Source organism: Cherax quadricarinatus, chromosome 70 (genome assembly GCF_038502225.1).
Source record: "Cherax quadricarinatus isolate ZL_2023a chromosome 70, ASM3850222v1, whole genome shotgun sequence".
NCBI classification, from domain to species: domain Eukaryota; kingdom Metazoa; phylum Arthropoda; class Malacostraca; order Decapoda; family Parastacidae; genus Cherax; species Cherax quadricarinatus.
This window is the reverse complement of record NC_091361.1, coordinates 22,562,807-22,584,869: the sequence shown is the minus strand read 5'-3', so window position 1 is coordinate 22,584,869 and position 22,063 is coordinate 22,562,807. Positions and strand designations below refer to the sequence as shown.

Below are 22,063 nucleotides of genomic sequence, written 5' to 3'. Positions count from 1 at the left end.
GTTCTCAGTGCAGTCATCATACAGACGCAGGCATGTTCTCAGTGCTGTCATCATACAGACGCAGGTATGTTCTCAGTGCAGTCATCATACAGACGCAGGCATGTTCTCAGTGCAGTCATCATACAGACACAGATATGTTCTCAGTGCAGTCATCATACAGACGCAGGCATGTTCTCAGTGCAGTCATCATACAGACACAGGCATGTTCTCAGTGCTGTCATCATACAGACACAGGCATGTTCTCAGTGCAGTCATCATACAGACACAGGCATGTTCTCAGTGCAGTCATCATACAGACGCAGGCATGTTCTCAGTGCTGTCATCATACAGACGCAGGTATGTTCTCAGTGCAGTCATCATACAGACGCAGGCATGTTCTCAGTGCAGTCATCATACAGACACAGATATGTTCTCAGTGCAGTCATCATACAGACGCAGGCATGTTCTCAGTGCAGTCATCATACAGACACAGGCATGTTCTCAGTGCAGTCATCATACAGACACAGGCATGTTCTCAGTGCTGTCATCATACAGGCACAGGCATGTTCTCAGTGCAGTCATCATACAGACACAGGCATGTTCTCAGTGCAGTCATCATACAGACACAGGCATGTTCTCAGTGCTGTCATCATACAGACGCAGGCATGTTCTCAGTGCTGTCATCATACAGACGCAGGCATGTTCTCAGTGCAGTCATCATACAGACACAGGCATGTTCTCAGTGCTGTCATCATACAGACGCAGGCATGTTCTCAGTGCAGTCATCATACAGACACAGGCATGTTCTCAGTGCTGTCATCATACAGACACAGGCATGTTCTCAGTGCAGTCATCATACAGACACAGGCATGTTCTCAGTGCAGTCATCATACAGACACAGGCATGTTCTCAGTGCTGTCATCATACAGACACAGGCATGTTCTCAGTGCTGTCATCATACAGACACAGGCATGTTCTCAGTGCTGTCATCATACAGACACAGGCATGTTCTCAGTGCTGTCATCATACAGACACAGGCATGTTCTCAGTGCTGTCATCATACAGACACAGGCATGTTCTCAGTGCTGTCATCATACAGACGCAGGCATGTTCTCAGTGCTGTCATCATACAGACGCAGGCATGTTCTCAGTGCTGTCATCATACAGACGCATCACCAGTGGAGATGTCAGTGCCACCATTACATCAGAACCTAGTGCACAGTCATCATACATAAATAGGTGCCATTTGTTTGTAGATAACAAATAAATAATATCTTTCGCTGAATGACTCGTGTGGATCATTCAGCCTATGACTGGATGGAGCCACAATCCTCACTCTGCTGATTGCAATACAGATTCTCTTCCTGTTTGTGCTCAGCTTTATGTCCACTTGTATGTGGAAGCAATTTAGTCAGTGTATTTTTTCAGCTTTTAGTGTCCCGCCCAGCTGGATGTGTAGGATTACTCTCTCCCTACCTCTGAGTGCCAAGGAATAAGTAGGAATAGCAGTAACAAATTAGCACCTCATTAGGACTAAACTAATTAATACTAACTTTCGGGCAGTGATGCGTATACCTGTTTAGCGATGGCACACTTTTGAACGTCACCCATATGCCTACAGGCTTGTCTGTGCAAGTTTCTGTTATAGGTGGTAGGATGCCATGCTTTGTACTTAGCAGTAGCAGCCTGTCTGCAACGAAAGCCAAACCAAGGCTGATCTGTAGGCTTCGTCACATAAGTTTCTCATGTCAAATACTGCAAGAAGGTCATCAAAGTCCCTCTGTATAAGGTGTTGGTTGAGGTCACCAACAATTATGACATGTTGACAATTGTGTTGTAGCAGAAGGGAGTCCACATTTTCCATTAGGAAGTTGATGGGGTCTGCAAGTTGCCACTGAGGTCTGTACATTGCACATGCTAGTACAGAGGTACTAGTGTTTATGCAGAGCTTGAAGAACATCATTTCAAGATGAGTAGGGGTGGCAACATCAATGTGCTGGGCATGAGCACTTTTAGAGAAGCACACAGCAACACCTCCTCCTTGCCCTTGCCTGTCTCTTCTCTTCCATGAGGGGTAGCCAGCAATTCTTGCAAAATTTTATGGAGTCCTGTCGTCGAAAAATGTTTCAACAACAGCTATCATGTCGGGACGTCGAGTGTTCACAAAACTGTGTGAGCTCTCCAACATTAGTAATGAAACCTCTAATGTTGGCCGACAGGATGCTGATAGATTGGCGCCTCATGATGTGGTCAGCTTGAGGTGGTGGGTGTGTAAGGCATGTAAGGTGCCTGCCCTTGAGAAAGGTAGGGCACTGAGGCAGCTGAAGGGATGTGGGTCTGTGGTCTTGTATAAGGCTCAATACCACCTGCTGGGCTGAGGTAGGAGTAGCTAAGTGGGTGACGTATGAGTGTGTTCACCAATTCAGAGATCCTGCTGGTTTGTTCCGAGAACAGGTCTCTAAACAGGTGGTCCTGTCTGACAAGTTCCTTTCTCTTCCGACACTGGTCCTCCTGATGCCCTTTCTTGTGGCAGTAATTGCACCTGGTATCTCGCAGGCAGTTGTTAGTGGTGTGCCCCTGCCGATGACAGCGAGAGCACAGCCTAGGTGCCTAGGAGGGTGGACTATTATTTGTTGCACCTCCTGTGCTTTGCTGATTTGTCAGCAGGTTCTGCCGCTGGGACTGTGTTGGTGGAACGTGAGGCGGCTGTTGATGTCTTCCTCCTCTACGTCCTTTTCCACGTCTTCTTCCACGTCCTCTTCCACGTCCTCTGCCACGTCCTCTACCACGCCCCTGCGCAGTTCTGACAGATGTGTCCCTGCTGTTCGTACTTTGGTGCAGTAGGTGTTTAGGTGCAGTGATAGTTCCCTGATTATTAACTGCACCAATCTCTGGTAGAGAAAATCCTGACTCAGTACTTGTCGATGAAGCACTGCTGCCAGATGTTGGAATACTGTCGGCAGGTGTGCTGACAGGTGTAGGATCAGAGATGGTATGAGCACTGTCTAGTGTACTGGCAGGTGCTGAAGCAGAGATGTCAGGTGTAGGAGAATTAACAGATCCAAGGCTTGCTTCGTTGCTGGAAAGAGGATCTGTTCCCTCTGTGGTGGTCAGAGGAATTGTGTTAGAATTTCCAAAGGTAGTGTTTTGAACTCTGTCAATCTGTGGGGCCTTAGCGATGAAAGAATTCCACCAGTTATTTACCAGTGAGTTAATCTCAGCGTGGGACTTCCAGTTCTTGTCAACAGTGTCACCATCAGCTGAGCAGCTTACGTCACTTGATGTAGGCTTGCACTGGCCTTCTACAATAGCTTGAAGGTTATCTAATGGTTTGAGGAGCTCATGAAGTGCTTCCCTGTGATGGATTAACTTAGCTGCGACTTTACAACACAGTCCATGAAAGTAGTCTTGATCTTTGGACAAGAGTCCCTGAGGTACTTCTGAACCTTCCTCCCTCCCTCTCTCTCTCTCTCTCTCTCTCTCTCTATATCTCTCTCTCTCTCTCTCTCTCTCTCTCTCTCTCTCTCTCTCTCTCTCTCTCTCTCTCTCTCTCTCTCTCTTTCTCTCTCTCTCTTTCTCTCTCTCTCTCTCTCTCTCTCTCTCTCTCTCTCTCTCTCTCTCTCTCTCTCTCTCTCTCTCTCTCTCTCTCTCTCTCTCTCTCTCTCTCTCTCTCTCCCTCTCTCTCTCCCTCTCTCTCTCCCTCTATCCCTCTCTCTCTCCCTCTCTCTCCATCTCTCTCCCTCTCCCCCTTTCTCCATCTCTCTCCCTCTCCCTCTCTCTCCTTCTCCTTCTCTCTCCCTCTCTCTCTCCCTCTCTCTCTCTCCCTCTCACCCTCTCTCTCTCCCTCTCCCTCTCTCTCCCTCTCCCTCTCTCTCCCTCTCCCTCTCTCCCCCTAATCTCTCCCTGCCACTGTCCTCCCTCCCTCCCACCTTCTATCCTTCTCACCTGCCCTCCCTATATCCCCTTGTACCCCTTAAATATCTCCCTGCTGCTGTCCCCCCCTCCTCCCTTTCCCTCCCTACAACACCCAGCTATCAAAAACACCCAATCAAAAGCTCAGAGGCTTGTTCTGGGGTACAATGGGTTACCCAAAAAAACGAGAACCAGGGGTCTAGTGGACGAACCTGGGAGGGAAGATTGGGAGGCAGAGGTCAAAAAAGGGAGGAAGACTGGGGAAGGAAACTAGAAGAGCTTGGCAGGAAAATGGAGAAGAGGATAGCTCCAGAGAGCAGGAAGTGGGAGCAACAAGCCATAGATGCAGAAGCTAAAATACAGTGCTTAGAAGAGGAACTGAGAAACCTGAAACAGCTTAAAGAGAAAAATGATGGTACAGACATAACATCAGGAACCTCTGCATCAAGCACAGACAAGGGGCCTGGAGGGAGCATTGATGTTATACTGTATATAAGGGCTCTATAAGACCCACATGAGGCCAAGGCAAAGATGAGCACACTAGGAACAAATGAAAGGTCTGAAGACAATGAAGAGGCTGTGACATATGCAAAGACTCTAACAGACACCTGCAGGGCCCAGGAACAGCTGAACAGGAAAGACAGTCCACTGAGCATAGGGCCACAGCCAGGGAAAGGACTGAAGGGAGGAATGCTCCAATGGAAGGAGCTAAAACACCTCAGAGGATGGTTTAGAAAGACACGTAAGCAAACACTATAACATATTTATTAGAAAACGTTTCGGTCCTGGGACCTTGATCACTTCTAACATGTTAGAAGTGATCAAGGTCCCAGGACCGAAACGTTTTCTAATAAATATGTTATAGTGTTTGCTTACGTGTCTTTCTAAACCAACTTGTCGGTATTTATTACCAAGGTTTATACCACCTCAGAGGATGCAATGGGAGACACAATGGGAGGACGAAAGAGCAAGATCAGTTTTTGTCTATGGGCTCCCGGAAGTTGAAGGGGAAACCTATGATGAAAAGAAACAGGAGAAGAAAAAAGTGATTGAAGGTATCGTGAAAACAATATAGGTGAGGGCAACATGACCCAGGTGGCAAATTTTTGGAGAATTGGGTGGTTTGCAAGGGGACGGAAACGGCCTCTCAAAGTAATTTTCAAGGCAGAATTAACTAGAACCATGATTCTGCAGGAGAAAGTACGATTCAGAGACAAACAAGAGTACTAGAGTGTGTACCTCGATCTATGAACATTCAAATGGTATAAAATACCGACAGGTTGTACCTAACAACCTGTCGATATTTTATACCATTTGAATGTTTACCTCGATCTAGACAGAATACAAGAGGAAAGATTGATACTGAAAGAGAGAGTACAAAAACGAAAGGAGGAACGAGAAGAAATGACAAAGATGAACAGAAGAACCCAGATGCAGGTGGAAGGGCAAACACACCCTTCAGAAACACCCTCAGAAGGACTCCTACCACGACAACCCCAGGGCAACTGAGCAATCTAAACCGACACTCACACACTGATCCCCCCATTGGCCCCCACCAGGGCTCCCGATCCCCCAACCCCAATAATCTCCCAGAATCACAGTATTAACATAAGAACATAAGAAAGGAGGAACACTGCAGCAGGCCTGTTGGCCCATACTTGGCAGGTCCATTACAATCCATCCCACTAACAAAACATTTGCCCAACCTAATTTTCAATGCCACCCAAGAAATAAGCTCTGATAACTCTATCCACTCTCATATGCAACTCCCACTCAAATCCAACCCCTCTCACTCATGTATTTATCCAACCTATATTTGAAATTACCCAAGGTTTTAGCCTCAATAACCCAACTAGGTAGACTGTTCCACTCATCAACTACCCTATTTCCAAACCAATACTTTCCTACATCCCTTCTAAATCTAAACTTATCCAATTTGAATCCATTACTGCAGGTTCTCTCCTGGAGAGAGATCCTCAAGACCTTGCTAATATCCCCTTTATTAATACCCATCTTCCACTTATACACTTCGATCATGTCTCCCCTCATTCTTCGTCTAACAAGTGAATGTAATTTAAGGGTCTTCAATCTTTCTTCATAAGGAAGATTTCTAATGCTATGTAATAATTTAGTCATTCTACGCTGAATGTTTTCTAACGAATTTATGTCCATTCTGTAATATGGAGACCAGAACTGAGCTGCATAATCTAGGCGAGGCCTTACTAATGACGTATAAAGCTGCAGTATGACCTCTGGACTTCTGAACATTAAAATGGTATAAAATACCGACAGATTGTTAGGTAAGACACATATGCAACAGTTAGGTATCTTTATTTCGAAACGTTTCGCCTACACAGTAGGCTTCTTCAGTCGAGTACAGAAAAGTTGATAGAAGCAGAAGATACTTGAAGACGATGTAATCAGTCCATCACCCTTAAAGTTTTGAGGTGGTCAGTCCCTCAGTCTGGAGAAGAGCATTGTTCCGTTGTCTGAAACAACAGTCAAGTACCAGGTAATCAAGCTAAAGAAGGAAGGTGGAGAGCTCACGAGGAATGACCAGGAAATCTATGAAGAGCTCAGCATGAGATTTAGGGAAACAGAGAAGCTTCCAGCAGACCAAGACAGAAAAGTGCACCAGCAAGTGTTAGATACAATACACACAACCAGGGTGCAGGTTAAGAAACCGCTTTTTGAGTTAGTTATCTCGAAGTCTATCGAAATAAAGCAACTGCTAGAGGTGTGGAAGACAGCATCTATAATCTACAGATCAGTGTCACTGACATGCATAGTATGTAAAGTTAAGGAAAAGATTAGCAGAAGAGTAGTGGAGCACCTAGAAAGGAATGGGCTCATACATGACAACCAGCAACGCTTCTAGGATGGATAATCTTGTGTCATAATCCTACTGGTGTTCTACGACAAGGTAACAGTAGTAAGAAAAGAGAGGGAGAGGGATGGGTAGATTGCATCTTCTTGGGCTGTAAGAAAGCTTTTGACACAGTACCACACAAGAGACTGCTTGAAGAGCTAGAGGAGCAGACAGAAATAATGGGAAAAACACTAAATGGACCAGGGCATAACTGACAGGAGGGAAACAACGAGTGATGGTCCATGACGAGGTATCGGATTAGGCGTATGTGACGAGTGAGGTTCCAATAGGATCAGTCCTATGGGTTGTGCTGCTTCTTGTGTACGTGAACGACATGACGGAAGGTACTCCTGAGAACAGTATAGTCCTTGAGGACAGTAGAAGTGGCAGTGTAACAGGGGTCAGAGAATGGAGTGTTAGCGAAAGCAGTAGTAATGGAAATTGTTGAGGAAGTCTAAGAACAGAGAAGAAACAGAAAAAGAAAAGCATTGCAGCTGAGTAAATAGCCCACGAGGGTAGGAGAAAACCCAGGGGAGAGGGAAAGAATCTTATAGGCAGATCTCGCCTAGGTAAAATTAAGGAAAGACCAATAAAATGTAAGAAAGGAGAAGAGGTAAGAAGAAGAGGCGACGAAGATCTGGTCAAGTTACGAGTGTTTTGAAAGTACTGAGCATTTGACAAGGTAATGAAAAAGGATGGCACCTACAGAGACAAAGCCAGGACTAAGATTCACATTAGGAAAGTTGTGTATAAGGGATATTTCAGAGAGACGGTGACTGTGAAGGCTACAAAAGGGTTATAGTAATAAAAGGCATCTGCTCCTCGGCGGATTTCGACCAATAATTATAAATTGATTTATGCAATATTAGGTTCATTTTATAGTTGAGATTTTATTTTGCCTTTCAAATGGTAAAATAAAACGCAGCAAAACTTAACTAAACCCACCAAAACCACTCAAAATATTCTAACATAACATAATCTTACCGTATTGTCACGTCTTTGTTTACATTCGTCCAGGCCCTTGACACAACTCAATAGGTAAGCGTTAACTGACTCAGACGTGTTGCCTTATCTAAATAAATATACTTTCTCCCAAAATAAAAATTTGCACATGAAATGCTTATTCCGTAATGTATATAGATTGCATATATTGTAAAATGTAGACTAATGCCCGAGTTCCACCGAGAAGTAGTCGTAAACTATAAACAAAAATTTAAATATGGGTAGCTGACATCATCCCCTGAGACACTGACCTTATACATTTTTAGTCAAGACCATACGCAGATAATATATGCGGTCATACTTGTTTTTTGTCATCCAGAACACGTACAAAACATCAGTATTAGTAAGGCGGGTGAACAGTACCTAACAGTACAAACCTGTGACTTTGAAAACAGTAGCAATACTGTATATGTTATGAGGGCGTTTATCTCTCGTTGCATACCAAACATGTTTTATTCATGTACCTGTTGGTATTAAATACTCATAATGATTTATCTTTGACTTTTTGAGGTATTCATGTATGTCCTGTTCGACTTATTTGTTGTTACTCTTACTTCCTCTTTGTAACTGTGTGTAAATCACAGTTACAAAATCACAGTGTAAATCACATTATTAGAGTTTCCTGTCAATTTGGATTTCATATTTGTATAAGTTTTTCTGTAATTTCAGCGAGTTGCTTCGTTAATGAGTAAGACACAGGTGTAACAGGTAAGTATTTTAATTGTCAAAACTTTGTGCTGCTCTACGGGCATCTTCCGTCGAATACTAAGGTGACAAATATCGAAGACAGCAGTAGCAGAGGAGAGGTAAAGATGACATGATCAGTCCCTCAGTTTTGTAGTAGTTTGACGTGGTCAGTCCCTCAGTTTTGAAGTAGTTTGACGTGATCAGTCCCTCAGTTTTGAAGTAGTTTGACGTGGTCAGTCCCTCAGTTTTGAAGTAGTTTGACGTGGTCAGTCCCTCAGTTTTGAAGTAGTTTGACGTGGTCAGTCCCTCAGTTTTGAAGTAGTTTGACGTGGTCAGTCCCTCAGTTTTGAAGTAGTTTGACGTGGTCAGTCCCTCAGTTTTGAAGTAGTTTGACGTGGTCAGTCCCTCAGTTTTGAAGTAGTTTGACGTGGTCAGTCCCTCAGTTTTGAAGTAGTTTGACGTGGTCAGTCCCTCAGTTTTGTAGTAGTTTGACGTGATCAGTCCCTCAGTTTTGAAGTAGTTTGACGTGGTCAGTCCCTCAGTTTTGAAGTAGTTTGACGTGGTCAGTCCCTCAGTTTTGTAGTAGTTTGACGTGGTCAGTCCCTCAGTTTTGAAGTAGTTTGACGTGGTCAGTCCCTCAGTTTTGAAGTAGTTTGACGTGGTCAGTCCCTCAGTTTTGTAGTAGTTTGACGTGGTCAGTCCCTCAGTTTTGAAGTAGTTTGACGTGGTCAGTCCCTCAGTTTTGAAGTAGTTTGACGTGATCAGTCCCTCAGTTTTGAAGTAGTTTGACGTGGTCAGTCCCTCAGTTTTGTAGTAGTTTGACGTGATCAGTCCCTCAGTTTTGAAGTAGTTTGACGTGGTCAGTCCCTCAGTTTTGAAGTAGTTTGACGTGGTCAGTCCCTCAGTTTTGTAGTAGTTTGACGTGGTCAGTCCCTCAGTTTTGAAGTAGTTTGACGTGGTCAGTCCCTCAGTTTTGAAGTAGTTTGACGTGGTCAGTCCCTCAGTTTTGTAGTAGTTTGACGTGGTCAGTCCCTCAGTTTTGAAGTAGTTTGACGTGGTCAGTCCCTCAGTTTTGAAGTAGTTTGACGTGATCAGTCCCTCAGTTTTGAAGTAGTTTGACGTGGTCAGTCCCTCAGTTTTGTAGTAGTTTGACGTGATCAGTCCCTCAGTTTTGAAGTAGTTTGACGTGGTCAGTCCCTCAGTTTTGAAGTAGTTTGACGTGGTCAGTCCCTCAGTTTTGAAGTAGTTTGACGTGGTCAGTCCCTCAGTTTTGTAGTAGTTTGACGTGGTCAGTCCCTCAGTTTTGAAGTAGTTTGACGTGGTCAGTCCCTCAGTTTTGTAGTAGTTTGACGTGGTCAGTCCCTCAGTTTTGTAGTAGTTTGACGTGGTCAGTCCCTCAGTTTTGTAGTAGTTTGACGTAGTCAGTCCCTCAGTTTTGAAGTAGTTTGACGTGGTCAGTCCCTCAGTTTTGTAGTAGTTTGACGTGGTCAGTCCCTCAGTTTTGAAGTAGTTTGACGTGGTCAGTCCCTCAGTTTTGTAGTAGTTTGACGTGGTCAGTCCCTCAGTTTTGTAGTAGTTTGACGTGGTCAGTCCCTCAGTTTTGTAGTAGTTTGACGTGGTCAGTCCCTCAGTTTTGTAGTGGTTTGACGTGGTCAGTCCCTCAGTTTTGTAGTAGTTTGACGTGGTCAGTCCCTCAGTTTTGAAGTAGTTTGACGTGGTCAGTCCCTCAGTTTTGTAGTAGTTTGACGTGGTCAGTCCCTCAGTTTTGAAGTAGTTTGACGTGGTCAGTCCCTCAGTTTTGTAGTAGTTTGACGTGGTCAGTCCCTCAGTTTTGAAGTAGTTTGACGTGGTCAGTCCCTCAGTTTTGTAGTAGTTTGACGTGGTCAGTCCCTCAGTTTTGTAGTAGTTTGACGTGGTCAGTCCCTCAGTTTTGAAGTAGTTTGACGTGGTCAGTCCCTCAGTTTTGAAGTAGTTTGACGTGGTCAGTCCCTCAGTTTTGTAGTAGTTTGACGTGATCAGTCCCTCAGTTTTGAAGTAGTTTGACGTGGTCAGTCCCTCAGTTTTGAAGTAGTTTGACGTGGTCAGTCCCTCAGTTTTGAAGTAGTTTGACGTGGTCAGTCCCTCAGTTTTGTAGTAGTTTGACGTGGTCAGTCCCTCAGTTTTGAAGTAGTTTGACGTGGTCAGTCCCTCAGTTTTGAAGTAGTTTGACGTGGTCAGTCCCTCAGTTTTGTAGTAGTTTGACGTGGTCAGTCCCTCAGTTTTGTAGTAGTTTGACGTGGTCAGTCCCTCAGTTTTGAAGTAGTTTGACGTGGTCAGTCCCTCAGTTTTGAAGTAGTTTGACGTGGTCAGTCCCTCAGTTTTGTAGTAGTTTGACGTGGTCAGTCCCTCAGTTTTGAAGTAGTTTGACGTGGTCAGTCCCTCAGTTTTGAAGTAGTTTGACGTGGTCAGTCCCTCAGTTTTGAAGTAGTTTGACGTGGTCAGTCCCTCAGTTTTGTAGTAGTTTGACGTGGTCAGTCCCTCAGTTTTGTAGTAGTTTGACGTGGTCAGTCCCTCAGTTTTGAAGTAGTTTGACGTGGTCAGTCCCTCAGTTTTGAAGTAGTTTGACGTGGTCAGTCCCTCAGTTTTGTAGTAGTTTGACGTGATCAGTCCCTCAGTTTTGAAGTAGTTTGACGTGGTCAGTCCCTCAGTTTTGAAGTAGTTTGACGTGGTCAGTCCCTCAGTTTTGAAGTAGTTTGACGTGGTCAGTCCCTCAGTTTTGTAGTAGTTTGACGTGGTCAGTCCCTCAGTTTTGAAGTAGTTTGACGTGGTCAGTCCCTCAGTTTTGAAGTAGTTTGACGTGGTCAGTCCCTCAGTTTTGTAGTAGTTTGACGTGGTCAGTCCCTCAGTTTTGTAGTAGTTTGACGTGGTCAGTCCCTCAGTTTTGAAGTAGTTTGACGTGGTCAGTCCCTCAGTTTTGAAGTAGTTTGACGTGGTCAGTCCCTCAGTTTTGTAGTAGTTTGACGTGGTCAGTCCCTCAGTTTTGAAGTAGTTTGACGTGGTCAGTCCCTCAGTTTTGTAGTAGTTTGACATGGTCAGTCCCTCAGTTTTGAAGTAGTTTGACGTGGTCAGTCCCTTAGTTTTGAAGTAGTTTGACGTGGTCAGTCCCTCAGTTTTGAAGTAGTTTGACGTGGTCAGTCCCTCAGTTTTGAAGTAGTTTGACGTGGTCAGTCCCTCAGTTTTGAAGTAGTTTGACGTGGTCAGTCCCTCAGTTTTGAAGTAGTTTGACGTGGTCAGTCCCTCAGTTTTGAAGTAGTTTGACGTGGTCAGTCCCTCAGTCTTGATAAATGTTTAGTTTCATAGTGTCGATTAAAGTGCAGCTGAAGCATGAGAACAGAGCCTACATAGGCCTATCATAGCGATAGTAATCATTCCCAACTATTGTACTTGTTGGTACTGAATACCATTATTATAATGACAGTTGTCTCGTCAGCTTTCTTAAGTTTTATTTTTCTTGGTACGTTGTCTCTCGATTTCTAGAATTTTCATTTTTTTTTTTAGTCCCTTCTCCACATTTCCTCTACATAGTCAGAATTTTGTAGTTCGATCCAGGCTGCGCTACTGATGTCACAGGTGCCCCGTGGCCTGGTGGCTAAAGCTCTCGTTTCGTACGGCGAGGGTCTGAGTTCGATTCCCAGCGAGGGTAGAAATAGTGGGCGTTTTTCTTTACATCGGTTGTCTATGTTCACCAATCAGTAAAATGGGTACATGGGAGTTAGTGGACTGGTGTGGGTCGCATCCTGGGACAAAACTGACCTAAATTGCGGGAAATACTCAGCATAACAAGGGACTTTCTATATAGTAGTATGTTATTGAAGTCAGCTAGGACTGTATACATTGTGCATGTACTTGTAGAAATAAAGATATTATTATTATATTATCTGATCAAAGTTAAGTGCTATTTAATTAGGAACCAACATAGTGTTATCTTGAATCTGGACGTTTGCAATCATGCTGAACTGAATATTGATGTGGTCACTGTTCCCTGGTCTCTTTCACCTTACCTGAACACGTAGTCACATTCTTTGATCAAAACAACATCCAATATATTATTGGCAGGAGTAGATGATATGATAGCTTATGTTAAGAGAAATATGAAAGACTACGCTTTTCCTTTTCACTTCAGTTTGATAAGTCAGCAGACGTGATCAACACATAACAGACATTACTGTTAGAAAGGTGTTTATAGATGACTGCCAAAGATGAAATGCTAGAAATCCTTCATTGAAAACCTGAGACGAGGGCATTTATCATGCATTCAGTTAATTTGCTAACAATACCAGGTTCCCACTTAAGCTGGAATGCATAACAAGTGAAGCAACACCTGCTATGACTGGCCCTTCCATTGGGTTCATCGCTCTGTAGACAAGTGACGAAAGATTTACAGACTCCTTTACTTATCGTTGTATAATTCAACAACAAACACTGTGTGGAAAAATGTTAAATATGTAAGAAGTCATAGACCTTTGTCTCAGAACTGCGCGTTTTACTGGGACGATGAGGTTACACAGGCGTCTCCTCAGGTTTCAGTTGAAAGCAAATTAAACAAAACTCACAGATAAAGGGTTAAATATAGGAATGGTAAATTTCTACAGAGGTTTAGTTATCTAATGTTTGAAATTAAGCAAATATTGACACAGATGATGTTGCTCCAAGAGCGACATTATTGCTGAATATGAACACATTTATAGTCGAGAAATTTTTTTAGCTGTGCAAAGCAATATTCAACCCAAACCCACGATCTGAGGAAGAAACATTTGGAACCCACTTGTTTAAGAAGCCTTTGAAACTCACTTGCTGAAGAAACCTTCCGAACCCACTTGCTGAAGAAACCTTCCGAACTCACTTGCTGAAGAAACCTTCGAAAACACTTGCCGAAGAAACATTTCGAACCCACTTGTTGAAGAAGCATTTGAAACCACTTGTTGAGGAAACCTTTCGAACCTACTTGTTGAAGAAACATTTGGAACCCACTTGTTGAAGAACCCTTTCGAACCCACTTGCTGAAGAAACCTTTGAAACCCACTTGCTGAAGAAACCTTTGAAACCCACTTGTTTAAGAAGCCTTTCGAACCCACTAGCTGAAGAAGCCTTTCGAACCCAGTTGTTGAAGAAAAACATCCGAATGTCTTTAAAGATGCAATGGCCTTAACAATAATATTTAGATCAAGCTTCCATTGTGAGATAACATTCTCACACAGTATGAAATCAAAATACCGATACAGTCTGTCAGATGAACTCCCGTACATTTGAGGTCAGCATCGAGCACCTACGATCTGGCTTGCTGACGACGTCCAGTGAAAACTCATCGTCTCTGTAAAGTATACTCTTCTTTTAGCAGTATATCTGCAACTACCCAAAAATAAGGCGGAGCCGCTAGACACTCGTTTTCAACAGTGGAATCTCCTAGCAAATCCGGTCAGGGATTAAAGTATTTAACATCAAAATTCCCTTCATTGAGCGAGGCTAAGATAGGAGAGGGAGTCTTCAATGGTCCTCAGATTCGAGAGCTTCTTAAAGATGGTGACTTTGAATCAGACCTTCAAGGGGAGGAGAAAGTTGCTTGGGAAGCATTCAAGTTAGTGGCGAAGGGATTTCTGGGAAACAGAAGGGAAGACAACTATGAAGAATTGGTGGAAAACCTCATCAAGGCTTACAAGAACATGGGATGTAACATGTCACTTAAAATCCACTTTTTGGACTCATATTTAGACTTTTTTCCAGCGAACTGTTGGGCAGTTAGTGACGAACATGGTGAAAGGTTTCACCAAGATATTTCAACCATGAGAAAATGGTACCAGGGTAAATTGAGCACAAGAATGTTTGCAGACTGTTGCTGGACACTGGCAAGAGATAATTCTTCAGCCCACTATAAGCGTCAAGCAAATAGGCGGCGGAGAGTAAGTACGGATTAGAGTTTAAAACATACTGACACATATCGTACGTTACAAGAAAATAATCAAATATTACATGTCTCGTAACTTTAAACCTATAAGCAATAAGCATTTTTCAAGGTGATATTTGGATTCAGGACATGAAAATAAATAAGAATTAACTAATCTCATTTAAGAATCATGCAACTTTTCAAAAACTGTTGACCAGTGTTATGTACTGTTGTTAGTCATGACTCTTATCATGACTAACAACAGTACATGTACTCTTATCATGACTAACAACAGTACACGTACTCTTATCATGACTAACAACAGTACATGTACTCTTATCATGACTAACAACAGTACATGTACTCTTATCATGACTAACAACAGTACATGTACTCTTATCATGACTAACAACAGTACATATACTCTTATCATGACTAACAACAGTACATATACTCTTATCATGACTAACAACAGTACATGTACTCTTATCATGACTAACAACAGTACATGTACTCTTATCATAACTAACAACAGTACATGTACTCTTATCATGACTAACAACAGTACATGTACTCTTATCATGACTAACAACAGTACATATACTCTTATCATGACTAACAACAGTACATGTACTCTTATCATGACTAACAACAGTACATGTACTCTTATCATGACTAACAACAGTACATATATACTTACCATGTTCGTTAGCATTATATATTTAGTTGTCACATCAGTAAACAGAATTGGCACTCTTATCACTCCTAACAATTCCACCTGTTATCATAATGAACTCTGGCGTTTTGTACTGTTATTATGTCTCACAGCCGTTCATTATAGAGTATTGACTCGGTGTTCCATACTCGTGCAACATATAGTTAGCACAATATGACTGACGTTGACTGGATGCATCAGAGTCAACACTTCCGAGGGCGGAGAACCCGGTGGAGCATACCGTGAAGGGAGGTTAATGGCTAATTAATGGAAATTAATGGCTAATTAATGGCAATTAATTGGTAATTTTCACTGTGTTATATTTTTCTTTTTAAAATAACCTGATTTTTTCAGCATCTCATAATTTTTAAGCCCCCAACATTGAAATCCTGGATTAAGCCCTAAAGGTTGAAATCCTTGTTCAAACCCCAAGACTGAAATCCTGGTTCAAACCCCCATATTAAAATCCTGTTTCAAGTTTCTCAGATTAAAACCCTGTTTCAAGCCCCCATATTAAAACCCTGGCTCAATGCCCCCTCGGTTTAAAATCCTAGAACAAACCCACAAATTAAAATCCTGGTTTAAGCCCACAGATTAAAATCCAAGTACAAACCCCTCACATTGTAATCCTGGCTGCACTACCGGATTAACCACACCTGGTGTAGTTAATCCAGTAGCACAGTCAGGATTAACCACACCAGCTGTGGTTAATCCGGTAGCGGAACCAGGATTAATCACACCTGGTGTAGTTAATCCAATAGCACAGTCAGGATTAACCACACCAGCTGTGGTTAATCCGGTAGCGCAACCAGGATTAACCACATCTGGTGTGGTTAATCTTGACTGCGCTACCGGATTAACCACACCTGGAGTAGAGTTCTTTAAGTTCAGTTACGCGAAAAATGTTTTTCTTTCACTGAACAAATGTGTAAATGATGAGTATGTGAAGTTCGGTGGTGAAGCACTAAACCCGTGTGGGTCATTCAGCGCAAGGAGTGGGTGGTCATTATTATTATATTCATGGGGAAGCGCATGAGGAATAAGGGGCAATGATGAAGAAAGACGAGGGCAACTCTTATTGCTTGGATCAAGAGCAGCTCACCAGCATTGATGCACCCCCTCCCCATCCAGAGAGACTAAGTAAGTAAGTAAGTAAGTTTATTCAGGTATACACAAATACAGTTACATAGAATCATCATACATAGCAGTATATGTGTAGAGAACCTGGGATAACCCTAAAAAGTCAGACAGAGTGACTTATTTCCATTGGGGTCCTTTTACCTTATTATTATAATATAAAGGTTATAATATTTTCTTATTATTCTACAATGAAGATGACATCTTATTATCATACTAAAAAGACTATCTACTACACGAGAGTCATTAAGACTATCCACAATACGAGGGTCATTACTAGGAATAAGGTAAAATTTACACGTATGTTAGATAAAAAATAGAAAATCATTCCCCTCCCTTTCTGTAGCTACATTCATCAGACACCTTTTGGCACTCTTCTTGAACTGGTTCATGTTATGACTGGCTTTGACATGTGCGTGTAGTCTGTTCCATTCCTTTATTGCTGTACAATAAAAGGTGTTTGAAGCCTGGCCAATGACTGTGCGTACTACAAAGTTGTGCTCTCTCCCCCTAGTACTGTGATTGCTTTGGTTCCCAACCTTGACAAAATTGACAGCAAGATATTCTAGACACTGTTTGTGAGCAATTTTATAAACATGATTTAGCTTCAGTTGTTTTACTCTGCCTTCAACATTCAGCATATCCAACTGTTGTAATTCATCCTGGCCTACATGTTCTCTTGGTCCCAGCCCCAGGATGAATCTTACGATTTTGTTCTGGGTGATTTGCAGTCTATCTTTCAGTTTTTTGTCAAGGCAGAGTACCATGAAGAGCAAGCGTAATCCATATGGCATTGTATAAGGGCTAGACATAGGGTCCTGCGAGCCTCAGTAGGTAGACACTGTGCTTGTCTATACAGGAACTTCAGTCTGGCATTCGCTTTCTTTACTACACTGTTCCCTATCAATTCTCCTAACATGCATGGGTCAAAGGGGATTCCCAGATATTTTACTGATGAAACCAAAGTGATGGGCTCCCCATTACATTGAACATTAAAGTTATTTACCCTTCTCAGTTTATGTTTCGTGCCATAGAGAATGGCTTCAGTTTTCCCTAGGTGTAATGATAGTTTGTTGTCTACTAACCATTTGCTGCAGGACTCCAGTTCCAGTGTTAAAACATTAGCAATATCTTGTGGGTCTTTACCTGACACTAACAGAGCACTGTCATCTGCATACAGTACGAGTTTGCACTTGACACTGATAGGCATGTCATTGACATAACATAAGAATAATAAGGGACCCAGAATACTACCTTGGGGAACTCCACATGTTATCGGCAGGGGTTCTGATTCTGTTTTGTTGATTTTGACAATTTGTCTCCTGTTGCTAAGGTAGGACTTCAACCAGTCTACAGAACCTATACCGATAGCTTGAAGTTTATTACATAATATATTGTGGTTGACAGTATCGAAGGCCTTTTGCAGGTCTAAGGTTACCATACCTATGAGGTTCCCCTTTGACATTTCAGTTCTCAGGTAATCCATCAGATTAATAAGGGAGGTGTCGGTTGAGTAGGATCTTCTAAAGCCCGATTGATAGCTATGGAGAATGTTGTTGTCATTAAGATACTTAACTACTTGAGAATACACCGCCCTCTCTAGAATTTTAGATATTATACTGAGTATACTAACAGGCCTATAGTTGCTTACATCAGACCTACTATTTTTCTTGAAGATAGGAGTAACTCTGGCCTCCTTGAACCCCTCCGGTACGGTATTAGTGGTGATTGATAGATTTATTATGTGAGCAATAGGAATTGACAGTTCAGAAGCACCATCTTTTAGGAACTTAGACGGGATGTTATCAGGGCCTGTGCTCTTAGTTGGGTTTAACCTGCTTAGTTCTTTTTGAATAAAGTCATGAGATACACTTACTAGTTGACAACTGTTTGGGGTTACCCCTTTATTGGTATAGTATGTTTGAAACTTGTCAGAGTCTGTGTTAAAGGTATTTGATGCAGCTAGTAGTTTACTTACTAGTGTTGATGCAACAGATGTGAAGTATGATTAAAGCAATTTGCCACCTTAGATGTTTCGTGGCATACCTCATTATCGATAGTGAGTACTATGTTAGACCTATCTACTGGCTTATGGCTATACCCCAAATGTTTTAGTTGTTGCCAGAGCTTTCTGGAGTTATGCTTATACTCTTCAATTTTTGAGCAGTAGTGCTTTGCCTTTGTTCCTTTTATAAGTCTCTGTACTCTGTTCCTCACCCTTTGGAATTCATTTAGTGCTGCAATACCCTGTCTGTTTGCTTTAAATCTTTTTAGCAGCTGGTCTCTGAACTTCGTATTATCTAATATCTCAGTAGTCATCCAGGGTTCAGTTCTTCGTTTAATCCTAACCTCTTTAACTGGTGCAATATTATCAAGGATGGTAGTGAACATTGTTTTGAATTTTTCCCAGGCATCGTTTACGTCCGTGCAACTTATTATCTCTGTCCAGTCACAATTGTGTAGCCTATTTACCAGTGTTTCTTTACTGTAGTTTCTAGTTGACCTCATTTTTATTGTCCTGTGTAGGCCTATCCTATCCCTAGTGATTTTCCTGGTGCAGTAAATGATGAAATGATCACTAAGACCTGTAGTAATGACGCCTGACTGACTAATGTTCTCAGAGCGGTTACAAAGTATGTGGTCAATTAGGGTGGCTGAGAACTGTGTGATCCGGGTTGGAGTATTAATTAGTTGAGTGTAACTATTTAATCCTAGAGTTTGCTTATACCTTTTGCATATCCCGTTATTTTGCTGCTGAAAACAGATATTGAAGTCGCCCAGTATTATTGTCTCGCAATTGTTTTCAACTCCGGACAAGACTCTGGAAATGTCTTCTAAGAACTGGTCCTAGGTAGGAGGGCGGTAACTAGTTCCTACTAAGATGGGTTTGGTCTTAGGAAGCAGCACTTCAAACCATAGAATCTCCAGTTTATTGTTATTTAAATCTGGTCTTGTGTTGTAAGCTAAGTCATTTCTAATGTAGGCACATACTCCACCACCCTTTCTGTTCCTATCTAAGCGTTTTATATTGTAACCTTCTATTTTGACCTCGTCGTCAGTCACCGTATCATCCAACCAACCAACCAACACATGTTACGAATCATGAAGTACACTGGTCAGTGTATGTGTCAGTGTATGTGTCAGTGTATGTGTCAGTGTATGTGTCAATGTGTCAGTGTATGTGTCAGTGTATGTGTCAGTGTATGTGTCAATGTATGTGTCAGTGCATGTGTCAATGTGTCAGTGTATGTGTCAGTGTATGTGTCAATGTATGTGTCAGTGTATGTGTCAGTGTATGTGTCAGTGTATGTGTCAGTGTATGTGTCAGTGTATGTGTCAGTGTATGTGTCAGTGTATGTGTCAGTTTATGTGTCAATGTATGTGTCAGTGTATGTGTCAGTGTATGCGTCAGTGTATGTGTCAGTGTATGTGTCAGTGTATGTGTCAGTTTATGTGTCAATGTATGTGTCAGTGTATGTGTCAGTGTATGTGTCAGTGTATGTGTCAGTGTATGTGTCAGTGTATGTGTCAATGTTTCAGTGTATGTGTCAATGCATGTGTCAGTGTATGTGTCAGTGTATGTGTCAGTGCATGTGTCAATGTTTCAGTGTATGTGTCAATGCATGTGTCAGTGTATGTGTCAGTGTATGTGTCAGTATGTGTCAGTGTATGTGTCAATGCATGTGTCAGTGTATGTGTCAGTGTATGTGTCAGTTTATGTGTCAATGTATGTGTCAGTGTATGTGTCAGTGTATGTGTCAGTGTATGTGTCAGTTTATGTGTCAATGTATGTGTCAGTGTATGTGTCAGTGTATGTGTCAGTGTATGTGTCAGTGTATGTGTCAGTGTATGTGTCAATGTATGTGTCAGTGTATGTGTCAGTGTATGTGTCAGTTTATGTGTCAATGTATGTGTCAGTGTATGTGTCAGTGTATGTGTCAGTGTATGTGTCAGTTTATGTGTCAATGTATGTGTCAGTGTATGTGTCAGTGTATGTGTCAGTGCATGTGTCAATGTGTCAGTGTATGTGTCAATGCATGTGTCAGTGTATGTGTCAGTGTATGTGTCAGTTTATGTGTCAATGTATGTGTCAGTGTATGTGTCAGTGTATGTGTCAGTGTATGTGTCAGTGTATGTGTCAGTGTATGCGTCAGTGTATGTGTCAGTGTATGTGTCAGTGTATGTGTCAGTGTATGTGTCAATGTGTCAGTGTATGTGTCAATGCATGTGTCAGTGTATGTGTCAGTGTATGTGTCAGTGTATGTGTCAGTGTATGTGTCAATGTGTCAGTGTATGTGTCAATGCATGTGTCAGTGTATGTGTCAGTGTATGTGTCAGTGTATGTGTCAGTGTATGTGTCAGTGCATGTGTCAGTATGTGTCAGTATGTGTCAGTATGTGTCAGTATGTGTCAGTGTATGTGTCAGTATGTGTCAGTATGTGTCAGTGTATGTGTCAGTATGTGTCAGTATGTGTCAGTATGTGTCAGTGTATGTGTCAGTATGTGTCAGTATGTGTCAGTGTATGTGTCAGTATGTGTCAGTATGTGTCAGTATGTGTCAGTATGTGTCAGTGTATGTGTCAGTATGTGTCAGTATGTGTGTGGAGACTCTGATGAACACATCGTATCACATTACGAAGGTGAGAAGTTACGTTCACAATTCTGTCGTAAGGACGCCCCTCAAGGCAGGTTCCTTGACGCTGGTCAGGGGCTCTTGATCTAGGGAATTGGATCTGTGCTCCGGTTCCCCGAATTGAATCTGAATGCCTCCCCCCCCCCCACCCACAAGCGCTGTATAATTCTACGGGTTTAGCGCTCCCCCATGATTATAACAACAGAATCATAAGGGCAAGCATTGCATTGTAACTACCAAGACGCATTTGATATCAGTATTTCTTCACTTTTAAATTCAGTAGAGTGGATTAGGGAGTTGAACTTGAAAATGTGATGCATCAGGCCCGTTGCCTGGTAGACAACACTCTCGCCTCACACACAAAGTGTCCGTAGTTCGATTCCCGGCAAGGGTGCAAACATTGGGTCTGTTTTTTTACACCTGTCGTCCCGCTCATCTATCAAGCAAGTAGGTACCTGGGTGTTAGTTGACTGATGGAGGATAAGAGTGGAGGATCACAATGCTTCTCTTGGGTTACCCTGGCTGACTAACCCTCCAAGGTTAAAAATCTGACCAAAACCTTGTCTTACCTTACATGTTGCACATACCCACATATAAAAATTAACATGAAAACAAAGAAAGAACTGGTTCTAGTTCCTCTTTAGCAATGTACGATTTTTTTTTGTGTTTCAGAGAAGTTCAACAGCTAAAAGTTAAATATATTAATATTAACATATTTTTAAATTTCCGTCAGATCAGTAATAATATGGGAGGTAAGCACAGACCTGGCTCAGGAGAGCAGCATCCAGGGTGGGCTGGCGACTCAGTATGCGCACTGTGTACCGATGTAGAAACCACATTGTTGTACAGTCGTAGAGCACAGCGTACTGGGTGTAGTCTGTGTCCACCACTGTCAGGTAGGTGGTGAAGAATCCCAGAGCTGGCAGGAAAACAACGAATAAATATACGAGACTATATGAAAGTAATCCTAGTGTGTGTATATACTTTCAAGGTAAGAGCACGGGAATATCCATACCCCGTGGAAGTGTGGAGGACCAATTAATGGAGATACGGAACTCGATCTCTGAATAATTTGCCGTCTTTTTCTACAAATAAACGTGATGAAATTTCTATGATTTTCTTTCAGCTGTTCTGTTCCTGCTATCCATACGTAAAATAATACCAAACTATTCATATCTATTGAAGTTATGCTGGTATCTAATAGGACTG

The 22,063-nt window shown here is 42.3% G+C and overlaps 1 protein-coding gene across 1 annotated transcript in view; it reads right to left on the bottom strand.

Moving 5' to 3' along the window:
• The window catches only part of LOC138854796 (apolipoprotein D-like), a 41,540-nt gene that overhangs the window by 4,962 nt on the left and 14,515 nt on the right, over positions 1–22,063 (bottom strand). Inside the window, exon 3 of the mRNA XM_070099888.1 lies at positions 21,619–21,773. Within this exon, the coding sequence (XP_069955989.1) occupies positions 21,619–21,773 (155 nt within the window). The remainder of the gene's footprint in view (positions 1–21,618; positions 21,774–22,063) is intronic.